The following is a 26,707-nucleotide window of genomic DNA, read 5'->3' on the forward strand; positions in this document are numbered from 1 at the left end:
TAAGCTCATGTCCCTGTGCCGTTGACAAAGAACAACCCCTTTCCTGCATAGCGCCTTTCCATCTATCCATTTTGCATCCTTGAACGCGCGAGCATGGAGGATCGGGCGGACCCCGCGGCTCAGCCTGAACGGGTGCCTCAATCTCGATCCTCTGCGCCGCACGTAAGGCTCAGCTGCGAAGCTTGCCGCCAGCGCAAGGTGAAATGTGATAAGCTGAGCCCCTGTACGAGCTGCGTGCGGCTCGGATTTCAATGTGTGCCCGTTGAGCGGGCCCGTCTACCGCGCGGCAGGACGAGAAGGCAGCCCGAGCGGGTGGCCCACACCGATAGAGAGCTCGCCGAGCGCGTTGCAAAGCTTGAGGATCTCTTACGAAGGTACGCCCCCAATGGCCAGCCTCCCCCCGGAGGGCCTGAACCAGCTCTGCCGAGTGGTAGCACGGATGCGGGACAGTCTGAGAGCAGTTTCCAGCTCAAGATGGAAGATGTCGAGACCTGGCGGGACCGAAGCTCTCAACCGTCCTCGGCCTCGAGTTTGCCCCATCGGCCGCGCCCAGAGGCTGCCTACATCGGTAGCTCCTTTTGGGAAAGTATGATGCAGACGGTAAGCACTTTGTTTTTTAATATCGCCGCCCGATTCAACTCGTGGGCATATGAGACATTGAACTTACACGTGATAACAGACAAGCGAGCTCCGCCATGTTCTTGATAGTCGGGAAAATGAAGAGCCTGAGATCCAGAATCCCCCTGGTCTTGGTGGAATCTCGTTTATAGGCTCTGAGAGCTCAGACAGTCCTAAATCCCCTCAGTCACTTCGAGGTATCAACATCACCCCTCAGATTCGGCGAGGTCTGTGCGAGATTTTCTTACGCAATGTGGACCCGGTCTTCAAGATACTGCACCGCCCGTCAATACGAGCATTCCTCATCGATGATGAGCCGTACCTTGATTATGAGCCAGATCACCAAGCGCCATTGACTCTGGCGTATGCTATCTACTATGCAGCTGTTTGTACGATCGATGATGGGCAGTGTCAAGTGATGTTCGGCGTGGACAAGAAGACCGTCTCGACTGAACTTCAAAGGGAGACCGAGGCTGCGTTGGTGAGGTCTGATTTCGTGACCACGAATGATTTGACTATTTTGCAGGCTTATCTGTTGTCCCTAGTATGTTCGAGTTTACATCCAAATCTATACATTTTTCCTCGAAGCTAATTCGTAGCAGCTTGCGGCCCGATCTCAAGACCAAAGTCGACGCGTCTGGACCATGATGTCCATGGCACTACGAGTCGGTCAAGCATTATGTCTTCATCTGGGTGATCCGCCATTCTATGTCAGTTCATTTGACAAGCAGATGCGCCGCCGTCTCTGGCAGGCCATTGGTCTTCTCGACCTAGCAGCTTCTCTAGACAGGGCATCTGAACCGATGATGCAGTCTGCATGGTTAGACGCACATCCACCGGCCAATATCAACGACGAAGATATTTTCTTCGGCATGGAAACACCTATTCAAGAACCTCCCGAAGGAACGTTCACTGACATGACTCATTCATTGATTCTCGCTGCAGCGCAGTCTGTCGCTAGAATGCTTGCGTTCAGAGATTTCATCGAACCCGGCAAAAAAACCATGGCCCTTCGGAAACAGATCCTGAAGACCTTTCAAGACAAGGCAAGCGCACTTTTGAAAGGATGCAGACCCGATCTGTTTGCCTTTCAACTATACGCGAGACGAACAGCAGCTACCATCAACGGGTTCCTTCAATTGGGCTGTCTGCGTCCATTACAAAGAAGCACCAGCTTCATTCCTCCCCAAGTTCCCGGAGATGGTCTCCTCCGACTCGCCGCCGATAATCTCCAGAAACTACACGAGTCATACAGTGACCCTGCCACCGCACCATGGATGTGGTTTGGCTCTTTATGGGTCCCATGGCACGGCCTCGCAGTCGCCCTAGCCGAGATGTGCGTCTGTAAAGATCCAGACACAATGACCAAGTACTGGCCCGTTGTCGAGCAAGTGTTCCACCGGTCAAGCCTGGGCATTGCAGACTCCCAGCACGGCATGCTCTGGAAACCGCTAGAGAAACTCATGAACCAGGCTCGAACCCACAAGCGAGAGATGATCGGAAGCCGGTCTCCAACCGAGGCCCTGCATCACGCACCCCATATGATACCAGTGACCTCTGTCGCTCCATCAATGTCCGTGCCACTTACATCGCAACAATTGACTGAGCAACTTTCTGCGCAAGATCTGAATGCTCTGCCTGGATCGGCGAGCTATACAATGGGAATAGACTCGACTCTGGCTGCTGGCCAGTCAGGTACCTCGACTGTCTCACTGCCCCAATCTACCATTACTCTCGACATGCTGGAACCTTATCCCAATGTTTGGGATGGAATGGACTTTAGTGCCACTGGACTCCCGGCCTCGGGCGATAATATCGCGTGGCACAACTATGAGAGTTTCATCGGTGATGTATATGACAATGTGAATTATATGTTCTAAGCATGGTGGCTATTTAGTTGGGTTTTCGTCTTTCTTTTTCTTACTTTCTGGGTATTTGGTGTGGCATTCATCCATCCCTTTTTACTTGAGAGGAGTTATAATCTGGTGACTTTGGATTATGACGATAATGCAAATATCTCCAATTATTTATTTCACAACGCCACATGCATCAACATTTGAATCACATCTATTCTGGCTTTCTCCGCCAGGTGGTCTTATACACGTCTAGTCACCGCGCCTTTCGTGTATATTATATTGGGACCCACTCAATTGATCAGTCATTTATCTGCCCTGGCGGTGACGATGCACATGTGCAGCTAGGGCACCTATGCAGGAAATGATACTGATCAGGTTTTCTACATTTGCTTTTCCAACTCGTAGCAGTTTTGGTTGGAAAAAATTGATTTATACTCCTGAATATTTCATCTTAACCCTTCCAAATTGAATAATGGAGTATCTTGAATCAGATCCTGCGGCTCCAAGCATCGTAGCTCAGTCGATCTTAACGCAACTTGCACATCACCAACTTTCGGATGATGTGGCCGATCAAATTTAAAAAAAGAACGGAATGATGCTGGCGCGAAAGCATACTGGTGACGAACCTTCTGGTTCTTTGGTTGCTCTCGGGCTGCCAGAAGCCAAACCAGAGAGAGAGAAAGAGAGAGATTGTAAAATAAACAAAGATTCAGAAAGAACGTTCATCGATTTGTAGGCCATCCGCTGGGTTGAACATGATAGTTAATTGTCATAAAGAGGAGCCCAGGACCCTTCTCGTTGATTAAAGCTATGATATCTATTGGATTCGCACAACTTGTTACCCCTCTTTTGAATATTACATTGAAGTATGCCAATCTAGTACGTTTTAAACGGATCAATCGACTCAATGGCTGCTGATGCTCTTAGGAACGGGTGGTTTACTCTCTATGCTCGGTTGCCTCATTCACCATGAGGCCCAAGAGCCAAGGTAGGTCGTGTTTTCCTATTTTTGAAATATAAAAGGCTAACACGGTCTGCAAAGGGCTTTTATATAAACGGACTTATGGATTTTCTACTGCTCCTTGGACGATACCTCCAAATCTGCGACGATTACGTGAATCTTGCTTCAACAGAGATTAGTTTTATCCTAACCTACTTCTTGAATATTCTGACAGCTTTGAGTATGAGAAAGAAAAGGGCTTTGGGGAAGACCTGGACGAAGGAAAGCTCTCCTTGCCTCTAATTCATGTCCTGAATAACTGCCCGGATTCCCCGATGATCGAGTACGTGCTACAACATCGATCTCGTCATGGGGGCATGTCTACAGAAGCGAAGAAACTGCTATTAGAGAAGATGAAAGAAGTAGGGAGTCTTAAGTTACCAGAGACACCTTGAGTGCTGTTGAGGCCCAAACAAGGAAGGCACTTTTCCTATTCGAGCAGCAGTCCACTGTACCTAACTACGTGCTCCGGTACCCATTAACGCGTCTTTCGGATGTCTGAGGGGCAATGTTGATATTTAAGCAAGAATTACTTTTTCTCACGAGGAGTGTTTGCTCATGCTTCGAGCTCAAAACTTTCATAACAAATGATCCAATTTGACGATGAAAGGAAACTGTTGCAAATTTCGAGCGGACGTCCAAGGGCGCCACAAAATAGAAAAAGAACACTCATAGACCAAAGAACTATTTAAAGACCTCGTCCGTTATAGGCGCCAATATTGGGGCGTCCCATGGATGGCACTTTGTTATTCCAGAAGTCGTGTCCTCCATTATCCGCGATAGTATCCCCATGATGCAGAGCAGGGCTTCCAGAGCGAAGCCGATAGCCACTAGCCGAATCAAGACTGTCTTTACCGGTTCCGGGATGGATAAATAGCGGATCTTCTTCAACACCTGCTGTGTCAAGAGGCATCGGAACCGTTTGGAAAATATTCGCATGCCACTCAATCGAGTTGTTGCTCGGCAAAGTAGAGCCTGCGGTCCCCACCCAGATGTTATTCGACATGTTTGCATGAGGCGGAACTGCGATCTCAAATGCCTTATCAGGACAATAAATGACGTTGTTGTAGAACTCCATCTGGACGTCATCTCCATTGCTGTACATACGGCAATCATTCTGGAAGATGTTGTATCGGACAATCTGAGTTGCGCCACCGGGGGTTCCACAGCCGTCGCAATTGAGAAACATGCCTCCCGCATTGTCGTGACTATAATTGTACTCGACAGTGCAGGTTCCTTCATTTCCCCAGTCACAATCAAAGGCCTCGCTGTCAACATCCGACATGAGCGAGTCGTGAACCACATTCCGCCGCATCACTGCGTCTTTGCACCCTAGCACCCAAATGCCGGCAAAGTTGCCGCCGGTATATGGGTATTTTCCATGGCCAAGGAAGCCTGCGAGATTGTTCTCGATAATCGGGGCATCGCCATAAGATACAACAATACCGTCGCCGCCAACATAGGAGATGTCGTTTCCCCAAACGTGAGTCCCGGTAGCGCGGTTGTCCATCTGGCCAACACGGACCTTGATGCCTCCACCCCCGCAGTCATAGACTGTATTATGGTAGATTTGAACGTCGTCATAGCGACTAGTTGTAACTGTGCCATTCACAATGATGCCACCCGAGGCGACGAATGCACTGGACTGGGTAGCTTTATTCGTTTCCCCGGCCACGTTATAGACGGTTATGTCGTGGATATAGAGACCGTAGTGAGTGGTGCCGTCGGTGGAACTTGCGACAATACCTCGTCGTCCGCCAATTTCCGAAGCAGGATTGATGAGTGCAATATTAGAGATATCCCAATAGTCTTGGTTCGTCAGGCTGACGGCTTCAGCCGCACCAGAGCCATTGATAATGGGAAGAGCTCCACCTCCGTAGCTGGTCAGGATGATAGGCTTATCCTGGGTGCCACTTCCTTGCGGAGACAAGGTCCCGGTGCATGTTGTCCCGGATTTGATGTAAAGTGAATTACCAGCTTGCAGAACAGCTTCATTCACTTTCTCAATTGAGTTAAAAGGCTTCCATTTGCTGCCATCGCCTGCTCTAGCTGAGCTGCAGTCGAGATAAACATTGCTTGCGATCGAAGTTTGAATAAATGGAGCCAAAAGGAAAACGACACCGCCGTGTTGCAAAGCTCGAAGGCCAACCATGACTAAGATAAGTGTTATATAAGTTGTCGAAGCCCTTGAGAAGTCAATAATTTTGAAGTGATCGCGTTCATTAAGTATTGTTTCAGAGCCATATGTAGCTACATTGCCGATCTTAGCCAAGTTGGATATCGGGATAAGGTGGACAAAGGTCGCAGTAGTTATCGCGACGCCACTAGGCAAACTGTAATCAATCGGCGCGGTCACTGTGCCGGGTTGCAACAAAGCTAGCGTGTTCGGTAAATGTTTAGTGTCGGGCGAAGTATTCCCCCGCACCGTCACCATCGGCACGTTACATCTGAAGTCTTGGGGGCAGTTCTTCAAACTGATAAACGGAAGTTTAGAAGTAAAACATGAAATTTTCCTCTGATTGACCAATTTCCACTAAGTATTCCGGTCAAAAAACGATAACAGGGTAACATAAACTTCTCTCAAGGTTGATCCATCATGTTGTTTCGCACGACTATTCTTTGTTTGATGTTTGGCAGGGTTTCATTCAGCTATGGGCTGGCTAAAGCTGCAGCCGATTATGCTCCTTCTGAATGGGTTCATCCGGGAGTGATGATAAGCCAGTCCCAGCTCGATTTTATTCGCGAAAAAGTGGCCAACCATGAACAACCGTGGGAAGATGCCTATAACGCGCTGCTCAGTGATGAGAACATTGCAAATCCCAAGAACCCTTCTCCGCCTGCTATTATTGAATGTGGTTCCTACTCCAATCCAGACGTTGGATGTACGGCAGAACGAAACGACTCAATTGCTGCGTATGGCAATGCGCTTGCATGGGTAATCAGTGGTGACAATGAATACGCCCAGCAAGCAATCAAGATTATGGATGCATACTCCTCCACTGTGAAAGGGCATAACAACACCAATGCACCGCTTCAATCTGGCTGGGTTGGATCCGTCTGGGCTAGAACCGGAGAACTTATCCGGTATACCGATGCAGGATGGTCCCTTAATAGCATTAGTGAATTCGAATCCATGCTGCGGAATGTGTACATGCCACTGACAGTCAATGGAACCGACCACAATGTCGCAAATTGGGAGTTAGGTGCGCGAGATAAAAGGAAAATGCAGAATAGGACCATGTGAGCTGACACAAACAACCAGTCATGACCGAAGCTGCGATTTTTATGGCAGTCTTCCTCGAAGACGCAGACTCCTACAACACCGCGATGGAGTGGCACTTGAAACGCATTCCCGCAACGGTTTACATGACTAGTGATGGTGAATATCCAGTCGCTGCCCGCGGACAAAGCTCATCACCCGCTGCGATCATTGCGTGGTGGTTCAATGAGACCACATTCCAAGAAGATGGTCAGGCGCAGGAAACATGCCGTGATCTCGAGCACACTGGATATTCTTTCGCTTCAATGTCCCATGTTGCTGAGACTTCACGCATCCAGGGCAACGATCTCTATCAGACAGATCTGGGAACGAGACTGAGATACGGGCTGGAGTTCCACTCTCAATTTGTCAACGGAGAGACAGTGCCATCTTGGCTGTGTGGTGGGAAGTTGAGCCTAACATTGGGTCCCATCACTGAAGTTGGCTACAATGCTTTATCATTCCGGATGGGTATTGATATGCCCCAGACTGGAAACTTGACGGCCAGACAGCGACCGGCTAAAGATAACGGGTTGTTTGTGGCATATGAGACATTGACACACGCAGAGAATAACGCATGAGCTGCTCAAGGGCCAAACTACACCTGTCGGACAACTATGGATTTTGGAAATCCCACATTCCCTAAGTAGCTGCAAATACCATATGCGAATTCGAAACGAAGCTTTGACGTATATTCAGCTGCTTATAGCCGAATTTATTTTCCCTGGCTTCATGCGCTGGGGTCCAGCATGATCTCATCGACTTCCACTTTGTCTGGACCAAAATCCTTAAGATCTATGATCCCACCAGAGCTGGCTCGCGCTTGCAAACTGACTGGAGCTTGGTGATTGAAATCAAGTAGCACAAGGTACCTTCTTCCTGAAAGGCTGCATTCTGTGTCAATAGGTGTAAGTAAAAAGGCCATGCCTTCGAGAGTAGGATGTTTTCGCTTCCACACAAAACGCATCCACAGGAAGCGTGACTCCATCTGCAACATCAGTCCACCTGGAGTCCCTCTCAGAGGCATTCAGGCCCTCATTTTCTAAAATTCGAAACTCCGGTAATTGGACCAGGCCGCAGAATTAGTTGGACTGACATGTCGGAGTCGTGCATCTTCACCTAGCAGGTCAGTGGGGCTGAGAGCTTAGGCCCGTCCCGTCCCGGCCATTGGGGGTGTGGAAGGGCGTATATTACTGCCCTTTGGCCACCGCAGACCGTTCTATCTTTCAAGGAGAACCTTGAAATGTGTGAAAACCTGATTAGGATGGTGTAAGATCTGGGTTTAACCAAGAATTGTGATCTTAAAATCGGATTGACTACCAGGCAAAATGCGCACGAATAGCTGCATTGCAGATTGGTAGCTTGGAAATGCACTCGGTGTTCCAGTCCTAAAAGTCAAGCATACGAACGAGAATAGCGGTCTGAAGAATATTTAATTACTTGCAACCTCTCAAATTAAACCCATGTCTAGCAACCGATTTCCGAGCTCCAAAAAGTAATAGTCTGCATACACCAAGCCATGATCCCAATGTCGGTCACTATGGTTTGCGTTGAAATTTGCAGTCGATCTTCCCAGGATTGCGTCAGAATATCGCCCGCTAGCCTTGTTGCAGGCCTCAACGCGTATCTTTGAGCTTTCCTCCTCAATAACGATCTTCATTTCGTCACGGTGGTATGCGAGTGCAACAGTATCCTTCGCAATGGCCAAGGCGTAGTCCAAGTACCGCTTGGCAGACTTATGATCCCCGATTCCCAATAACTGTCCATATAGAATGACCATGCCATTTGCAGCAATTAGTCCCGCTGAAACATCTCGCAAGGGAGCCGGTCGCCCGTGGACGGTGGTCTTGGTGATGGGCGCATCGAAATCCCACAGCGGAACGTAACGCCCAAGACCATTTTTCTCGATCACCCCAGTGGCAGATTCAAGACGATGAATAAAGTATTCTGCGAGACCTTTCGCAGCATCTAGGAACTTGCCTTCCTTGGTCCAGGAGAATGTCTGAGCGTAACCTAGAATCGCCCAGGCTTGGCCGCGAGCCCAGGTCGAGCTGTCGGCGTACCCCTGCGCTGTGAAGCTATTCTTCACAGAGCCTGTTTCTGGTGAGAAGTTAACTCCATGGTAGGTCGAGAAGCATGTGGCACCATTCTGCGTAGATTCTTTGCGAAGATGGGTGTGCAAGAGGGTGGTTGCGTGGGTTGTAGCGATATCAAGAAGGCGGGAATTCCCTGTGTAAGTGCCGGCATAGAATAGGAGATCAAGATCTGAAAGTAATTTGTAAGCATAAGCCCTGCGATGGATGATGACTTTTCTTCAAGTGACGTACTACAAAGGCTGTCAATGATCACCACGAAGTCGGTTTCCATGCTTGTAATGTTGTGAAGCGCATTTGAGAATGAGTCCCAGCTGCGGATAGCGCGGACTCGATCGTCATATCTGCTGGCAAGACTGTCCGCTGCATGAAGAAGGGCTCTCAAACTTTGTTCGTTGCCGAAAAGCTCCCAGTCTCTTCGCAGAGCAGGTTGAACAATGAAACCAAGGTCGTGCGTGTCTTTGCGACCAGACATTGGGTACAAAGGCGCGGCCCATTGGTGACATAAGTCACTGAGGTGAGCGATAAGGCAACTTTGGAAAGTGATTGATTTTTCTGGAGCGTTTGAGATCTTGGAGATGCTTGATCCCGGATATTTCCTCAATCTTTCAAGGACACAGAAGAGGCTTCCGGGGAAGAATCCACATGTCCAAAACTCCGCATCTCTACATTGGTATCTTCCTTCGTTTGGGCCACTTTGAGGGACCGTTTCGGGAAATTTGGTTAGGGGACTCTGGTGTGTTGGATGGCTGATTAGTGAGATGAAATAAAGGAGTTTGTGTGACTTGCATTGTTTTCCAGGTATGCCTCAGCCGTGCCGATGACCTTCGCAATCGTGTTCTCGTTGAAGAACACGGCCAACCTTTCTCCGATGGAAGGCGCAGCGCTGGGCTTGATAGAGGGAATCATTTCGGTCACGACTTGGACTGCCAATTTGCCGTCGTCGGGGCATGAACTGATGCTAAGGACGTCCATGTGGTTAGCTGCCGGGTAAATGCAAAGAACACTTTGTTGAAAGATTGAAAAATGCTACAGCGAACTCAAAGGAATAAAGTGTGTCTCTTAAAACGCGTTGCGGGCTTCTGTTCAGTTGAGAAATCCAGGTCGCTATGGTTCTCGGGTGGATCCTTCGCCCGATGCCCGATGCCCGGGGTCTCACTTCATTCGATGGATTTTGCCCGAATATCACGCCATGCCTGGGGTTTAGATAATTATTGGCAAGTCGGATCTAAGAGAGGGTTTTCAGGTATCTATACAGCATATTCTAATATTGTGGTCTAACTTATCAGCGCATCAATGAGTCTTGGAAGCTAATAATTCGATCCATATCCATGTATTGCGGGTCCAACAAAAAGTTTGACAAGGGCGCGAACCCATCCAAATTATCTCCAAGTGGTTGAGTCGCATTATTTGAAGTGAAGATCTCATTGAACGTCAAATCACCTCCGGGCTGTGCGTGCTGGGCTTGCGGTGCGAGCGCGTGGCGCGATTGACCCGTGCTAGTTGGTACCGAGGCGTGGTCTTCATTCGTCGTTCTTCCGCTGTGCATCGATCCAGACGAAGGAGTTTGCATACTGAATACTCAAGGTTTAGTTATCGGCAAGGAAACACGATGGAAAACGTACGTATGGCTGAAAGGACTCTGGTGATCAGACCCTGTCCTCAGTCCGTTGGTGTCAAGGTAATGTGAATGCCTTGCGCCCACGGGGATGATGCTATGTCGTTGCTGTGTCCTGCGTTCTGCAAGCCATTGACTCTCGCCAGGGCTGACGGCTGGTAATTTAACACCAAGGGCATGATTCACTTCCGCAACATAATCTGAGGCCGTTACATTGAACGAAGGAGAGCCGATCATTCTTTGGAGGGTGTGTAGTTGGGAAGAAAGCCCTTGGGAAAAGTCTGTCGCATTGGAGGTTAACTTCAGGCTAGGATTCATTGAGACCCAACGCGATGACATCTGTTGAAGACTTGATAAGAGAATGTGGTAAGCATCTGGAATGTCAAGCTGATGAGTGTGTGAGTGTACTAGCAATTCATGCGTTAGTCAAATGTTAAAGCGATATTGAAGCAGACTCACTCAGCATTACACGTGCACTTAGATAGGTGCAAAGAGAAAATTGGTGGTTGACCAAGCCAACAAACGGTGTGTATTGTAAGTATTTCTGGACGATGTTTGCAGTTTCCGATGCAGCCAGCTGGCATGTCTCGGCACTCGCAGTGCTTGCAAGTCTGACTTTCTCCAAAATGCTTGCACGCGGGTATGCAATGCTCTGATGGAGAAGAATCATGGAAGTATTGTGAGTGATGTGCGCGAGAGTAAGATTTGGGTCCATGTGCACAAAGGCTGGTTCTTTGGAAATGTTCGAGTCTTTCCACCGGCGAGGGAGAAACATCTTCCAGCTAGAAGACGTTAGTCTTTTCAAGAACTAAACAATGAGAGATCCGCGGATAGCCTACTGAATGAGTTGGAGATCGAGTTCCTTGAAGCGAGTTAGCCATGCCCTAAATTCCTGTTTGCTTTGGAAATCCACAGGTCGTTGGAGAAAGAACTTGACGACACGGTTAAGAGACTCGGTTGCTTCAACGCAATAAGCAAAAGAGCCAATGGTCGAAACATCCACTGATCGATTCTCGGGCACTCGGCCATCAGGGGTCACGCGCTCTGAGGTTGGTGCAGTAGCTGTCGACTGCTTGTCTTGATCTGCAAGAGAGGTGAAGTGACTGGGAAGGAAAGATACCGATTTTCCCATCCTCCCGAGGGACGAATCCCATACGTTGAAAAATGGGGTGGTAACAGGCTCCTCCTTGACCCAGTACAAACCGTCGCTGGGTAGTCGGACCTGGACATCTTCGCTGGACAAGTTCGTATTCCAACTTCGATTTTCTGTGTCAGCAATTTGAAATCCACAAAGTCAAAGAGGTTCACACACCCTGTAGCAGTCGAGCAGAATCGGTCGAGTAGAAAAACATTCCAGAACACTCGGCGCCGTTCCTCGGCTTCCGTCCACACTCGAGCGGGTGATAACGACGACAATGGCTTGAGCGATACTTCACCTCTCTGGGTTTCTTCTGGCTCGGTGTGAAGACCTAGATATACGACTCCCCGAGCAAGTGTCCCAATAAGTGGCCAGGCCTTGTTCGCCTCGCCATCGCCGATGTGCACAAATGTCACTATAACAAGTGCTTGCAGGTTTTCTACAGATAGCCCATCCATTCCAGAGAGAATCACAAGTTCGCGGGACCGTTGCGAAGCATCGGGGTATGTTTCAAGCCAGTCTGTTGCCAATCGCTCATTAGCGACATACCGCAGGGCACAGACCATCATAGCATGAAGAACAACGACTAGCTTTGGTCTCTCATTTGGGTCCCTTAGGCGTGATCGGAAGAGCATTTCGTGAATTATTGGTATGAATGGATGGACTATGGAGAAGTAAGCATCGAGAATAGCATTGACCAGATTATCTGGAGGGATCTGGGCAGACGAGTGACACCGTTCTGGAATGCCCTGGTCTGTATGCCGTCTTTTGTTAGATTGCCGGTTGGTTAGTTCTGTCAAGACCGTGTCCCTTTGCGGTAGATCATCATGAACCTCCAATAATGAAGTAGTGCCAGGTTGTTGAGACTGATTTAGATATGGGCGATTCTGCACCCATTCCTCCATCAGGGAAGAGACTAAGCCTCGAATGGCACCTGCATCATGACCCGCATTGACCGGGCAAGAATCGATAGCGTGGGGCTGTTGATGGACTCTCACAGCCTCAAGCTCGGCTTCGAGTAATTCTATTGTATTTGCATTGGCTGACTATGCTTTCAATACATATTGTCCAAATCCTGACATACCTACTCGCTGGGTGAGTGTTTGGATAATGCCAACCTTCACTCCTGGCTTGTTGCGTGTATAGTCATAGTGACACTCCACCCCTATACCCTAATCAGTTCCATTGTTCTTCGGAACTAGTGAGTGAAGACCTGCCTAGACGGCTACAACGGCTGCAAGCAGGAACCTCCCTTGAGCAGCGCAGCTTGCGGCTTCGGCATGACTGGCAAGCGGGTGTTTCTGTCTCAGTGCCTTGCTGTATCGAAATCTCTCGGGCGTCGGAGGATTCCATGGTGATACAGATTCTGCATTGGATCGCAGGGAAAGAAAAACAAATCTTGTTAGGGGACCGAGCCCGAATAGAGAGTGGGGTTCGTTACCATAGCCCATTCTGGGGAAGTGGAGTTAAGCGATGCTACTCTGCCATCGGATGAAGATATACCCCGAGCTATCAACCCCTCACTACCATGAGATGTATGGCTTGTGGACACGTGCGTATTGATAGCATTCTGTTTTTGGTTTTCTTTCTTGTCGCTAGTACTTTCTAAGATCGGGTCTTATCTTCCCTTTCGCTACTCACTATTTTTGGTTTCACCAGCGTCAAGAAGGATATCCCAAAGAAACTATGCCGCCACTCAAAGGGTTTTCCGACAACAAATTTTATGATCGAAATGATGTTCTAATGGCGACAAATGCACTCATTCAGGCTCTCAACCCTTATTTCTCGACGGGAAATGCACGCGTTCAACTACCGATTTACTCCGGAGCACACTTTGATGAAGTAGCTGCACAGTTAGAAGGGTTCGCACGACCCATTTGGGCAGTAGCCGCAGCCGTTGCGGACTGCTCAATTAGCTCCGACTCTGGAATTGCCTCTTATGCCAAGCGTTTGGTTGAAGGAATTGTGAATGGAGTTAACCCAGAACATCCCGAATACTGGGGCACGATAGGGGATTGGGACCAGCGGATGGTCGAAGCGGAGCCAATCTCTTTCGCGCTGCTTATAGCGCCTAAGACTTTCTACGAACCCTTATCAGGAGAAAGTCGCTTACAGCTGACTAAATGGTTATCTGAGCTCAACGGCAAGGTTATGCCGATTAATAATTGGCGCTGGTTTCGAATATTTTCCAATCTCGCTCTCAGCCGAGTATGCGGAGTACCTTACGAAGAAGTCAAGGACTACATCGAAGCCGACTTTGCTATTCTTGACCAATTCGAACTAGGCGATGGCTGGTCGGCAGATGGAATCTGGAAAAAGACTTCTGTTCCCGGTCACGAGTCCTATAGTCGACAGGCGGATTATTACTCCGGCAGTTTCGCTATTCAGTTCAGTCAATTACTTTATTGCATCATTGCGAAGGATTCCGATCCCGAGCGTGTTTCTCGGTACCAACAACAGGCGAGAGAGTTCGCAAGTCAGTTCTGGCGGTTTTTCGATAAGGATGGCGCTGCTATCCCATTCGGTCGCTCGTTAACCTATCGGTTTGCCATGGGGGCATTTTATGCAACGTTTGCCTTGGCTAAATGCTATGATTCATCAAACCCCTATACCTCCCCAGGGTTTGTCAAGGGTATGCTTTTGCGACATCTCCGGTGGTGGGCAACACATTCATCAGACATGTTTGCTGTTGACGGTACGTTGACCATTGGATACTTGTACCCGAACATGTTCATGTGTGAGGATTACAATTCTCCCCAGTCTCCATACTGGGCCATGAAAATATTTGTGGTGCTGGCATTGGAGGCAGATGATGCTTTCTGGACTGCAGAAGAGATTTTACATCCCCTTGCGGTCTCGAACGAGCAATCAACTGTCTCCGGGGTCGAGTTGGTACCTGCGCCGGGCCAAATTCTCTGCAATCATCCCCAGGGTCAGCATCACTTCATGCTCAACGGGGGCCAATTCTGCGCCTGGCCTCTCAAAGCCACGCAGGCCAAGTATAGCAAGTTTGCATATTCTTCGACATTTGGATTCAGTGTGCCGACAGGGGGACAATTGACGCAGATTGCTCTAGATAATACTCTTGTCATCAGTCGAGATGGGGGAGAAGCTTGGGCGATGCGATGGGAAACTATTGACACCCCTCGGGGCAAGTCTATCACCATTCAGGGCACAGAGATGCACTGTCTGCAGAGCACCTGGAAACCTTGGAAAGCCGGCGATATACAGATAAGCACCACACTTCTTCCGCCGTGTAACAAATGGCCAGATTGGCATATAAGAATCCATCGAATTCAGCGAGCTCAGTGCTCTGGGCTCGACATTCGCGGTTCGGAGCGCTTGACTCTTGTCGAAGGTGGCTTTGCCATACAGGCAAAACAACCGCGTCGAATGTGCACGCTCAATGAAAACTTGATCAGTACCAGTGGTTATGGTGGAACCCTTGAAGCTAGCTCCGGCGCTCTCTCATTTGGTGTCGCTGGTGTCAGTGGCGTGAGAAACATTCTTAGCTCTGAGGGGTGGGTCGTGGGCAAGGTCCTGAAGCCAGATCCAAACACCAACTTGATGGAGCCCAGAACGCTAATCCCAACTATTGAACACATTATCGAGCTGGCACCAGGAAAAGAAAAGGTCATTGTCACGGGAGTGTTCGCCGTTGCCAGTGGAAAGAAAGAATTCAGCCGAGAAGATCTGTTGCGAAAATGGTCTCAACAACCTTATCTAACGGAAGAGATGTTGCAGGAGTCGTATTGAATTGAAAGCTATGGGTTATGAATTTGTAAAAACACAATCAAATTCTATCATGCATATTGAAATTTCCCGGGTTAAAACGAAACATAGTACAACTAGTCACACAATTAATAATCAGAAAACACACGGCCGGCACAAAAGTCAGCATGAATGAGAAGATATCTGTACAGAATCAAAAACTTCCGCGAATACACCCCCTTGGATAATGAAGAGCACAGCAAACGGTCCCCATACAAACTTGAGATGTGTGGGCCTATGGCACAGTAGCAATTGTTTCAGGACTTTGTGTCACAATCGAAGATAAGACAATGGTCGGAGTTGTCAATGAAATGAAAGAGCTGCCGGATGGAGCCAGAATGGACGGCGGTCACTCAGAAGTCACAGCAAGAGATGATGGGGCAACAGAAAAGCTAGGAACATCGCTGAGCGAAATTGAGTTGGAGCTGGCTCTCACGGTGTGAGAATTGGGACAGAGGCCGTGATTGAGCCTGATTTCGAAGCCTTGCATGCGTGACTGGATGTAGGCATGGTAGAAGTAAGAGCCTTGATATCTGCACTTTCGTACAAGATACAAGTCTCATCTCTTGAATAGGGTTGTGCTAGTCATGCAAAAACGATAGCTTCGCCATCGCTCAGCTAGTTGAAAGAGTAAAAATGAATTATTTACCACAGCACCGCATTAAGTGATTGGCAATCTGCTCTTCTTCCCTCTAACCATATCTCTTCAAATGATCCAAAGACATGCAACCTAACAGAAATACACATAGCCACCTTGGAATGCTCTGAGCGAATTCGCTTATCAAATCCATGCCGGAGAAAATTTCTGTCAACTCGGTGAACTTCTGGTCTTTGAGTTGTCCGCAGTACGCCATTAGATTTTTCATTTATCTCGATGATCTCCTGGTAGTGTTTTGAGATCGTTAGTTGAGCTGTTATTCACACCGTGCATATATGCGCTTGAGCGAGAGTTTATTAATCCTCGCGAAATTGCACCATCCTCCGAAGTGGCTCTTCGATACGTCTACTGTAAGAAATAAATCATGTTATTAGCTTTTGTTAAACATAGTTAGCCTTAAATATTCACTCTTTGTGAACTCAATCCATTGCGGGGGCCATAGTCTGGGGCAACCTCGGCGGGTTCCTTTGCCCGAGCGACGGAGGATTCCCCGCCCCGACGATGCCAGCGTTAGGGTTGAACTTTTTGAGAAACGTAGCTATCAATCGACCTCGTGATAGTGAAACGCTACAGCACAGCCATGGTTCCCCGGATTATTGGATATCTCAAATAGAATAAATAGTCAACGTTCGGACCTTGGTGGAGTTGGCTGGTTGGCTTCAACACTCGAACGAGGATCATTCATTTTCTTACCTGAACAGTAATCCCTCGGTATCAACATGAATTTGCGATCTTCAGAAGAGCTACAGGCTGTGAAGATGCCATTGGAGAAAACATCAAGTCATGATGAAGGCCTGCCGACCCGGCAATCTTTGATTGAGGCTCTCCAGGCTCAGAAGCCAGATCCATGGTCGCCAAACCTGAGAAAGCTTTATTGCTTTTGTGTTATTGCTTTTCTTTGCTCGACTATGAATGGTAAGCCTTTGATCATTCCACCATTATTCATTGGTACAGTTGGCTAAGATACTTCCAGGGTATGATGGATCTATATTCGGGTCGTTGCCTGCCCTCGATGCATTTCGTGCCCAGTTTGGAGTCGAGAAAAACGGATCCAAGATAGGCTACATTTCAGCTATGTACACAGTTGGCGCCATCTGCTCCTTACCATTCAGCGGACCCGCTTGCGATATCCGAGGCCGCAAATGGGGTACATTCATCGGCTGCGTGATCGTTGTCGCCAGTACTTTCGTCTCCGCACTCTCACATGGCGTCCCGCAGTTCGTTGCAGGCCGTTTCTTCCTCGGGTTCGGAGTCAACATCATTCGATCCACTAGCTCTATATGGTGTGCGGAAGTCTGTCCGCCTGCATACCGAGGAATTATCATGGCATTCTACAATTGCACGTATGCCGTTGGGTCGCTGATCGCTGCGGGTGTCACGAGAGGATCAGCCGGGTATGCTGGCAACAAGGCTTGGCAGATTCCACTGTGGTGTCAAATGATCTGTCCAGGAATTGTACTCCTGACTGTACTCTTCTTCCCCGAGTCACCGCGTTGGCTCTTCTCGCATAGCCAGGAAGAAAAAGCCTTGGAGTTCCTAGCGTACTACCACGGAGAAGGAAACCCAGATCATCCACTCGTCCAGCTCCAGCTGCAGGAATACCGCGAATTTATCTCCCTTTCTGGCTCAGACAAGCGCTGGTGGGACTTTAGTGACTTCTACAAGACCAAGGCCGGAAGATGGCGATTTATCAACGCTCTGATTACCGGTATCTGGGGCCAGTGCTCAGGTAACGCGGTCGTCACATATTACCTCCCAGCAATGTTGCTCACTACCGGTATTACCGCGTCTGAACAAGTGCTGAATGTCAACCTCGGCTACACCGTTGTCTCGACGGTCGCTTCATACATAGGTGCTAGCCAGATCGAGCGAATGGGCCGTCGACCGACCATTATCTGGACGGCTGTGGCCTGTTCGATATGTTTTGCATGTATCACGATCGGGTCTGGCATCTACGCGAATACGAAAGCGGAACCGGCTGCCTCAGCTGGTATCGCGTTCATCTTCGTCTTCGGCTTCTGCTATAATTTTGGAATGACTCCGCTGCAGGCGCTGTATCCGGTCGAGGCTCTTTCCTACGAGACTCGAGGCAAGGGAGTTGGTCTGACGTTCTCCATTGCACATGGGTTCACTCTTCTCAACCAGTTCTGTTTCCCAGTGGCTCTCAAGAATATTGGTTGGTATACCTATATTGTGTTCATTGTTTGGGATTTGTTCGAAGCGAGCGTGAGTTATTTCTTCTCAGTCGAGACTAAGAACCATACACTGGAGGAGCTCTCTGAGATCTTCGAAAGTCCCAACCCCGTCAAGGCTTCTTTGCAGAAGCCATTGCCTGCAGACTCTGAGCGTTGAAGTAATGGCTATCAATTATGGAACCAAGTGCATGTAACTATTCAAAATGTCAATGTATATGAAATCTCGCCGGGATGCAATATGTAATGGCGGGCTTCCATGCCAAGTGTAAGATTTGTGAGTCGATGGAGTTGTCAATTTCGCGGGTTGCACCGGCCTGGGCACATTTTTATGTTCCGTATTGATTTCGAGAGTAGACCGTTTTTGCAACCGGCGTAGTTGAAGGATAGAAGTTTTGGAGTCCCAAATCCCATCCTTCCTGCCTATCAGGGGCGTCGACCTCCATTTCAGCGGTGGGAGTTTTCTGACTTTCGGTATTCGTCACTGTACCTGGATCGGAAACAGAGCCTCCAGCATCGGGGTCTTCGTAGAGCCGTTGATAAGTACACTGCCGTTCGCGTTGAATACATTGAGAGCAGGGATTTTGCCCGTTGCAAGCTTTTCTAATGCTTGCACAGTTATCGCACGCTCGCTTGTGTTTCCCTCCGCGATGGATCTCGGGCATTTCCTGTCCTTTTTCTAGCCGAATCTTGCATGATTTCCAATGCCGCCGCAACACATCCCTAAAATCAGTGTCAGAGGTGTACTGCAGCTACAATAGGCAGCATGTACAAAGGGTTCATTAGGGGCCTTGTTCACCCACCCTCGGCTGAAAGGAGCGCCACAAAAGTGACAGATATGGTTTCTCTGTGCGTTATCTGCAAAGTATCAGCTAGCACTTCACTATCATTTAGAATACGCATACGGGTTAATAAATGACGATTGAGGTGATCCAGCCGGCTAAAGGTGGACGCGCACTGGTCGCACCTCCACTGGCCCGGCGGTGAAAGTTCCATATGGGCTGCTAGACCGTTTCGAGGAAAGTCAGGCGAGAGCGAAGCGAAGATGGTCCAGGATTGTAAATCTGCGACCGTGATTCGCTCCGGTGGAAATGGCGGGTCGAATTAGAATTGCGCAGATGCGAGAGAGCCGAGTTCTAGGAACCAGGGCGGGTGAATCCCGCCAGTCCTCGGCGTCGACGTCGACGTCGGCGTCGGGTGCCCCCCACTTCACGCAAAGCAACCTGAGGAAGGCTCCGAGGTGATGACGATCACGTACGAATATGGTATCCAGTCCGTAGCTGATGGTGGCGCAGATGGATTCTTTGATGAAGATGTTGTGAAGACGGAGACATGAGATTCACCGAATATCCGCAGATCAGCCGCTTACCGTCGCGATTCCCCCACATTCTTGGGAGTCGCAACAATTCCACACTTCAACGACCAGAAACTGAGAGATGTCGGGGAAACCATGAGCCTTGTGAAAGGCAGCAAAAGTGTCTGAGAAAAGGGGTGGGTGGAAGTATAAAGGGGGCAAAAGCCGCCTTTCGTCCACCCAAGGTTTTAACAGTCAAAGTTCAGACATCTCCACCTAAATATTTATTGAATTACTGAGACAATGCCTTCTCTAACATCTAATTCTAATGATGCTGCCACTAGCAATTCTAGTACCGAAGAGCCCTGGAACAACTGGCCAAACGATATAGGAGTATACTCTTGCCTGCCCTGCATGCCGGAACGTATCTAACATTGCTGTAGTTCGATCCGGAATACGAAGAACGCACCCCAGTTGAGCTTACTGTGCTCGGTGATATTCCGGCATACGCCGCCGGTACCCTATACCGCATAGGTCCAGGCAAAAGTCAGGTCGAAACCAAAGATGGACAACTCTTCCAGCTATCGCACTGGTTCGATGGATTTAGCCAAACACACCGTTTCCAGATTCTTTCATCGGAAGCCTCGACTCGTGTCCTTTACAATTCCCGGTTCGGAACCGATGCCCTGATCGAGCACGTTCGCGCGACGGGGAATATAGGCAAGTTCGGCTTTGGCCAGAAACGAGACCCCTGCAAGTCTGTTTTCAACAAGGTCCAAACCGAATATGTCCCTCCTGTTGTTCCCGATCCTCCTATTGTTCCCGACTCCATGAACATTAGTGTCACTCTTTCAGTCAATATGCCTGGTCTGGATCATGACCCGAATAGGTCGAATGAACGCTGGGCCAATGGTATCCGGACGCTGTATGCAAAGACGGATTACAGTGCATTTCAGAAGCTTGACCCGGAGACCCTGGAGCCTATTGGTCTTGCAACCCAGGAATCTTTGCATCCAGATCTAACTGGTCCACAGACAGCTTCGCATGCCCGCTCAGATCCTGTGACGGGTGATATGTACAACTTCAATCTCACCCTCGGAGCAGAGTCGACATATCGAGTATTCGGTGTTTCTGCTTCAAATGGAAAGACTACAATCCTTGCTACTTTCACGGGCATTCCTGCTTACGTGCACTCGTTGTTTATCACTGAGGATTATGTACTCCTTTGTGTGTGGAACTCACACCTCAATCCTTTGGAGCTGGCCAAGGGCTCCTTCATGGACTCCATCATGCCCACAGACCCATCCAAGCCGGCGAAATGGTATGTCGTCGATCGCAAAAATGGAAAGGGACTGGTTGCAACCTACGATAGTCCGGCCTTCTTCTGCTTCCATACCATAAATGCATGGCAGGAACCGTCGAAGGAAGACCCAACCAAGACGGATATTGTCGCCGATCTCGTGCGCTTGGACAACACCGAGTTCCTCAAGTTTCTCTACTACGAGAACCTGAAGTCATCACTCCCTAGTGCTAAGAAATTTGCCGCGAGCCGAGGTGAAGTGTTGCGCTCAACCATCACACGTTTCCGTCTGCCGACTCTGCCTTATGTACCTAGCCCAGAGACTCTGCAGGCAACTGTGGAATGGTCCTCTTGCAGACCATTTTCTCCTGAACTGCCTACAATGAATCCAGCCTTCGTCACGAAGAAGTATCGCTACGCGTACGCCACGACCTTCAGTGGCAAGGCCACCCTCACAGACGGCATCATGAAATTCGACTGTGAGACACAGGAAACGAGCCTGTGGGGCCACCATGGCCACTCGCCTGGTGAGCCGATCTTCGTTGCGAACCCGAAGGGTGAGAGTGAGGATGACGGAGTCCTTCTCAGTGTTGTGCTCGATGGCCTGCGGGGTTATAGCTACCTGCTCTGTCTTGATGCTCGTGATTTGACTGAGTTGGGCCGGGCTGAAGTCAAGGGAGTTGTTGGCTTTGGCTTCCACGGACAGCATGTTCCTGTTGTTGGCATTCCTACTGGAGACTGGTAGAGGTAAGGTCAGAATGTTAAATTCTGATTTATTCTCATTACTCTATATTTTGTTCATGGACTTTCGAGCATGTTCTTCGTCATTTGGTAGCTCATCTATAATCAAAACATTTTGGGAAAGCTCCCGTGTCGTCATCTCAAGATACATCACTCGGTAATCGCAGTGTTAATTCCTCGTTGGAAAATTCAAAGAGGTCTTTCCAGGCATCACTAATTATGTCTTCCAGGAATATGGTGGAAGTATAAGCATCAGTACGAGAAGACCTGGTCGTCGGGTTAAATACAATGCGTCTCTAGCTGAAGGACTGGAGGGTCAGCGTCCGCAAGGTCGGCGCAGCGATACTAAGGAATCATTTCAACGTATTGCTACAATCAAGATTTTGAAGGCTGAGCTTCGAAAGTTTTGTGAAGTGAACATTCTCGGCGACATTCTTGAAATAGCTAGGGTTCACCTCGCAGTCCTCGGGTGACCGCTGGGCAAACCTCAATGCCTCCAAGTTGGATGCCACTGTCAGAGGAAGATCGAGAACCGACTGGAGACCAGTATAGTCCAGTGGCTCTTCCAGTAAGTAAATACCCAGATTGAGGCATTTTACTTCATCTAGAAGGGGCATAGGGGACTCATAATCAGACTACGTAAACGCGATAGCGTAGGCTACCATGTTGTATAATCGGTCAAAATGGCGTTGAATGCTTCGTATCGGGCGTCGAGGTTAATTTCTTTGTCGTCAATCGCTCTTTTGACATATCACGATCTTTGAAATACTTCTCGGCAGGTTGGATAAGCTCGATGAAACAATACTGGGACAATCCGGAGTTTACGGACTCGAGTTGCTGGCTCTAGAGAGAGAAAGATCTGCCTCACCAGCTCGGTCGGGAGTGTTTAGATGGGCATGTTTATCGATTGTAGGTAAATTGAGCAGGTTGCGGGAGCAATTGCTCTTTAAGAAGTCACTGCCGGCAAAGTCAGCTTGTCTAGCTCTTATTTGGCTATCTTAGTCCCTGTAAGCCGCTGGGTCAAACTGCTAGGTCTGCCCAATGAATGCGATGGATCAGGGCTGAAGGAGATCTGAGCCCGAGCACTATTTAAATGAGTCATTTAAGTCATATGTCTAGCTTCTCAGATGGAAAGAGGAAAGATGTGTTCCGCTGTCAAGTCGGGGAGACCCATAGATCTGCGCCCTGCGGATGACAGTGGAAGCAACTCGGTCCCCGCCTTGAACATCCCTTTATATTACAATCGAGTAACATCTCTCACCCCCCAATACTATCACAGTCAATCTCTAGTCAGTATCCCACAATGGCCGCCGGTGGAACAGACCTATCGGTCCTCCTAGCGACTATGGAGCCAACCCTGGACCCCACAACCTACGTCTTCATCAACACAACCGAGCCACTCACCTCTCTTCCATTGGCCACTCTTCAACCCCAACTCATCGCCCAAGAGGCCGAGGGCACCACCATCGTGACCACTGAAGCATTGGCCACGTCGCATGGCTACAAAGAAGTCGTCTTCCCGTGCAAGAAGATCTCTCTCACCGTCCACTCCAGCCTCGAAGCGATTGGACTGATAGCAGCCATTACGAACCGCCTCAAAGATCACCAGATCAGCACGAACGTCGTCAGCGGGTTCTTCCACGACCACATCTACGTCCCAGTCGGACGCGCAGATGATGCGATGCGAGTTCTGGTGGGTTTAGCTACAGAGGCGAACAGGCAATAGAGTCCAATCTACCAAGATGGATCGAAAAGAGAAGGGGAAAAAAAAAATAAAAAATTCACAGGTTTCTATAACAAGCTATGAAAGAGTCGAAACTAGATTTCCAGGGCTCTAGCCCATTCATCTCCCACTACTCCAAACCTATGGTACATACATCGTTGAGGAGACATGAAACAAAACGATAGCAGAAAGAGCACGCCATAAGTAAAACCCATAAACGACAATGAGAGGGTGCAAAAATAAGGGGGTCACTTCTCTCTCTACCTTCACCCAGAGACGCCAGAAAGATAAGAATCGCCGACCCCGAATCCCGGAAGAACTCCGCTGTACTTTTTGCGTGCAGGCTGGCGCGCGCCAGCAATTACAGATGACAATGGCCGCCAATCAGGTCTCCTAAGTTGCATGTCTCAAGTCTGAGATCAGAGACAAGATAAGAGGCGAGGTTGGACAGCAGGGTATTAGTTGTACAAAGACACCGATGCTCAAAGAAAAAAAAGGATAGAACTGAACGTGTAAGGGTCACGGAGAAATCAGTAGTCGTCTTCCTTCTCGATGACCATGATCAACTCGGTCAACTCCTTCCGAAGTGCACGGTTTCGGTCCCAGACCTCCACGATCTTGGGACGTTGGCTCACGAAGCAGGCCTTCTTCCATGACAGACCGCCATGTTTAGGGGCGGTTCGTTTCGGGAGGCCGCGTGCAATGTTGCGCAGGACCAGAGCAGCCTTGTAGGCCACACCGATTGGCTCGTTTTTCTCGTTGATTGGAGTATCCATGTAGTACCATTTGCGGACGATGCGCTCCTGCAGGACAGCACGCTTGGTGCTGGGAGGAGGTGCATCGGCCGGTCGGTCTTCAGGCAGGTGGGAAGAGACATGGCCCGCGACCATGGCAGTATTGGCACTAGGTCCGGAAGCCCGGAATCGCGTGCAGTTGCTCCACTGGCAGGTATGAATTGGAGTCTCGGCAGGTTCTGTCTTGAACTCGCCCGGTGTCTCCGAGGCTTCCAGGTTCATGTGGTCTGTGAAAACGTGGCTGCGAAGGTCGTTGGGAGATGTGAAGGCGCGCAGGCACATCTTCGACGGCTTGGAGTTATCTGCCCACTTGCAGTAACAGAATGGGAAGCCATCAAAGGTATAGGCAGTTTCAAGCGGGCGGATACCCTTGATGATGAACTTAGTAGCAGTTCCCGGCCCGTTGATAACCTGGGCTTGAGCATTGGTGAAGGTATTGCTGACGTTTTTGATGAACTCCGCAGCAGGAAGTACTCCACCACCAGGGACACGTTGGTCTGCAAATCGGCTTTGATAGGCTTGCCACAGAGCAATCTGTGTGATCTCACAGTCCGCGTCCTCGACGAAGCAGCAGCGAAGCCACTGTGAGCTACGCTCCGGCTCTGAAAGCTCCATCAACTTCTCCAAAAGCTCCGGAGGCACTCGTGGAATCTCGGATGGTGCCGGGGCAATCTTCTCTTCTTGAAGAACAGTTTCATGCTTGGTGGGTCGGGCCTCGTAGGTCAGAAGTGCGATCATGCGAGGAACGAAGACAATGGGGAAGTTGATGACATCCATGAGAGTCTCGATGTTGTCATGGTTGAGCGTATATTGGTACCAAATATCCAGAGCCCCGCTCAGGATGTCCTTGTCGAGGTCCAGTAGTGTGTGGTAATACAACTGTTGTAAGGTATGTTTAGACAGGCTTTCCATGGCCCGGGTGCCATCTTCATCCTGGAGCTCGGTGGAGAAATGCGTCAAGGCCCAGAGTGCCCGCACAATGTGGGCGCGATCTGTGGAATCTAAGCAGTTGACTAAGGAGGTCCAGAGCGGATCTTGGGGATCGGTTCTCATGAACTTGGTCACTTCCTCCGCAATGTCGAGAGCATCGTTCTTGATCTCATTGAAGCGAGGCTGGTTTGGAGTGTTCATAAGGACGACCAGAAAGTCTCGGAGCAAGCCACTCGCGTAGCGCGAGACGTAGAAAGCATTCTCTTTGAGCAACACCATGTTTCTCAACACCAAAGTTGCCTCCTTGATATTCCGAATTTGGTGATTGAATTCGTAGGTTTCCAGGGTGTCAGTTGGAAGGTTTGTCGGGATCCGTCGGATTCTCTCGAGGATGTCCCGTGTTCCGTGTAGCGAGTTCAATACATTGACGCGGTCGGTCAGGTTTCTAGGGTCGTATTCGAACTCCCATCGCACGCCAGTACAAAGGTATGTGACGTCCAGCGCCTTCATCATGAGGGTTTCGGCAAGCAAGGGGAAACCCTCAAACTTGAACTTATCCCACCGCTGGTTGGAGATCTGGACGAGATGGTATAGCGCAAAATCGACTTCGTCTGGAATGCCTGACTGGAGGCCATAGTGTGCACGTTTGTAAATATGGTCCGCTGCAGAACTTGTCATTAGCAATTCGGGTTATATGAAAATTCGCAGGCGCTACTTACTGCGCGGGACTTCGAGAAACTTCAAAGGAAAGTAAGGGTCATAAAAGTCAGGCTGTTTGGCAGTCTTATTCCGGTCATAGAGATTGGCAAAAAGGGTAGGTCGGTTTCCTGGTGTCGGCACCTCTCGCGTTGACATTGGCAATTGTGCCTGGCCTTTTCCATCCCAGCTTTCGACCGCGAAGCTTGCACTTTGTGGGTTGGCCGCCGGGTTGAGGTTCATATGAGGGGACATCGAGGGAGGTGGAGGCGTGAAGCTTTGATGATGCGAGCGGCGAGAAGGGGCTGTGTCAGGGATGAATGGTTGGTTGATTTTGGGCGCCTGGCGCAAGCCCTCTGTTGTCTTGTTAGTATGGTTTACCTTGACACTCTGGAAGAGACTCTTACGTCGGAGAGATGTTCTTTGGGGTGTAGAGCCGGACATTATAGCACTCAAAGCAGAATGTCTAGGTCAAGCTGGCGATAATAGTCACAGCGATGAGATCTGCGGCGCAAAATCTCCCTTGCCAAGCAAATTTTGAACGGTCTGTTCAGAATTGACACCGGTTGGGACTTGCGTCTCTGCCTTGAGATAGCAGTTTACTGATGAGATTTCCAACGAGGGGTCAACGCCCTTGAACTGGCGTCCGCAAGTGAATCAAGCGGCGCTGGGAGTAGGTCGCGGAAGAGGGGATTCTTGTTCTCCAAAGTTGTAGACCAAAAGAGCGAGCGAAAACGTCAGTCGAACTGGTCCTTGTGTCACGTCCAGCAGCTGTGGTTGTTGGCGACAAAGGTGAAGTTGTTGGCGCGTTCGAGGCCAAAGCTAAGATGCGCAGCCACGAAGAACACGAAGTGATGGATACGTGGTCGAGTTCGGCGGGAGGCGTAGATTGGCGCAGGTAGTAGAATCTCAGGCGACTGGGTTCAGATGGTGGATAGCCTTCAATGCCTTGTTTGTGGCCCTGGAGGGCAGTTGGAGAAGCTGGACTTGCGATCAACGGAACTGATCAGCCAAAAGTCCGCGCTT

The 26,707-nt window shown here is 49.4% G+C and overlaps 10 protein-coding genes across 10 annotated transcripts; 6 read left to right on the forward strand and 4 right to left on the reverse strand.

The window, feature by feature from the left end:
* Positions 1 to 93: 93 nt before the first annotated feature.
* Positions 94 to 2,498, forward strand: N7443_008836 (Zinc finger HIT-type; the record flags this gene model as incomplete). The annotated part of the gene is made up of 3 exons (XM_056888892.1): positions 94 to 600; positions 680 to 1,162; positions 1,221 to 2,498. 3 exons carry the CDS (start codon positions 94 to 96, stop codon positions 2,496 to 2,498), a joined length of 2,268 nt encoding a protein of 755 aa, XP_056738194.1.
* Positions 2,499 to 4,162: 1,664 nt separating this feature from the next.
* Positions 4,163 to 5,626, reverse strand: N7443_008837 (uncharacterized protein; the record flags this gene model as incomplete). The annotated part of the gene is made up of 1 exon (XM_056888893.1): positions 4,163 to 5,626. The coding sequence occupies one exon, from the start codon at positions 5,624 to 5,626 to the stop codon at positions 4,163 to 4,165; it is 1,464 nt and encodes a 487-aa protein (XP_056738195.1).
* Positions 5,627 to 6,070: 444 nt separating this feature from the next.
* Positions 6,071 to 7,314, forward strand: N7443_008838 (Glycerol uptake protein 1; the record flags this gene model as incomplete). The annotated part of the gene is made up of 2 exons (XM_056888894.1): positions 6,071 to 6,677; positions 6,737 to 7,314. 2 exons carry the CDS (start codon positions 6,071 to 6,073, stop codon positions 7,312 to 7,314), a joined length of 1,185 nt encoding a protein of 394 aa, XP_056738196.1.
* Positions 7,315 to 8,183: 869 nt separating this feature from the next.
* On the reverse strand, positions 8,184 to 9,735 carry N7443_008839 (glycoside hydrolase family 88 protein; the record flags this gene model as incomplete). The annotated part of the gene is made up of 3 exons (XM_056888895.1): positions 8,184 to 8,998; positions 9,061 to 9,559; positions 9,652 to 9,735. The coding sequence occupies 3 exons, from the start codon at positions 9,733 to 9,735 to the stop codon at positions 8,184 to 8,186; spliced, it is 1,398 nt and encodes a 465-aa protein (XP_056738197.1).
* On the reverse strand, positions 9,580 to 12,217 carry N7443_008840 (fungal specific transcription factor domain-containing protein; the record flags this gene model as incomplete). The annotated part of the gene is made up of 6 exons (XM_056888896.1): positions 9,580 to 9,787; positions 10,200 to 10,400; positions 10,452 to 10,851; positions 10,904 to 11,226; positions 11,284 to 11,700; positions 11,757 to 12,217. The coding sequence occupies 6 exons, from the start codon at positions 12,215 to 12,217 to the stop codon at positions 9,580 to 9,582; spliced, it is 2,010 nt and encodes a 669-aa protein (XP_056738198.1).
* Positions 12,218 to 13,268: 1,051 nt separating this feature from the next.
* N7443_008841 (glycoside hydrolase family 154 protein) lies at positions 13,269 to 15,338 on the forward strand (the record flags this gene model as incomplete). Its single annotated transcript, XM_056888897.1, has 1 exon — positions 13,269 to 15,338. One exon carries the CDS (start codon positions 13,269 to 13,271, stop codon positions 15,336 to 15,338), a length of 2,070 nt encoding a protein of 689 aa, XP_056738199.1.
* Positions 15,339 to 16,730: 1,392 nt separating this feature from the next.
* N7443_008842 (uncharacterized protein) lies at positions 16,731 to 18,363 on the forward strand (the record flags this gene model as incomplete). The annotated part of the gene is made up of 2 exons (XM_056888898.1): positions 16,731 to 16,926; positions 16,985 to 18,363. 2 exons carry the CDS (start codon positions 16,731 to 16,733, stop codon positions 18,361 to 18,363), a joined length of 1,575 nt encoding a protein of 524 aa, XP_056738200.1.
* A 1,437-nt stretch (positions 18,364 to 19,800) lies between these two features.
* On the forward strand, positions 19,801 to 21,542 carry N7443_008843 (carotenoid oxygenase family protein; the record flags this gene model as incomplete). Its single annotated transcript, XM_056888899.1, has 2 exons — positions 19,801 to 19,890; positions 19,941 to 21,542. 2 exons carry the CDS (start codon positions 19,801 to 19,803, stop codon positions 21,540 to 21,542), a joined length of 1,692 nt encoding a protein of 563 aa, XP_056738201.1.
* Positions 21,543 to 22,841: 1,299 nt separating this feature from the next.
* Positions 22,842 to 23,264, forward strand: N7443_008844 (ACT domain-containing protein; the record flags this gene model as incomplete). Its single annotated transcript, XM_056888900.1, has 1 exon — positions 22,842 to 23,264. One exon carries the CDS (start codon positions 22,842 to 22,844, stop codon positions 23,262 to 23,264), a length of 423 nt encoding a protein of 140 aa, XP_056738202.1.
* A 527-nt stretch (positions 23,265 to 23,791) lies between these two features.
* N7443_008845 (putative chromatin remodeling complex subunit (Rsc9)) lies at positions 23,792 to 26,125 on the reverse strand (the record flags this gene model as incomplete). The annotated part of the gene is made up of 2 exons (XM_056888901.1): positions 23,792 to 25,647; positions 25,705 to 26,125. The coding sequence occupies 2 exons, from the start codon at positions 26,123 to 26,125 to the stop codon at positions 23,792 to 23,794; spliced, it is 2,277 nt and encodes a 758-aa protein (XP_056738203.1).
* Positions 26,126 to 26,707: the final 582 nt, after the last annotated feature.

The sequence above is a fragment of the Penicillium atrosanguineum genome (genome assembly GCF_028827265.1).
Source record: "Penicillium atrosanguineum strain IBT 20685 chromosome Unknown utg000007l_segment0_segment0, whole genome shotgun sequence".
In the NCBI taxonomy this organism is placed as follows: domain Eukaryota; kingdom Fungi; phylum Ascomycota; class Eurotiomycetes; order Eurotiales; family Aspergillaceae; genus Penicillium; species Penicillium atrosanguineum.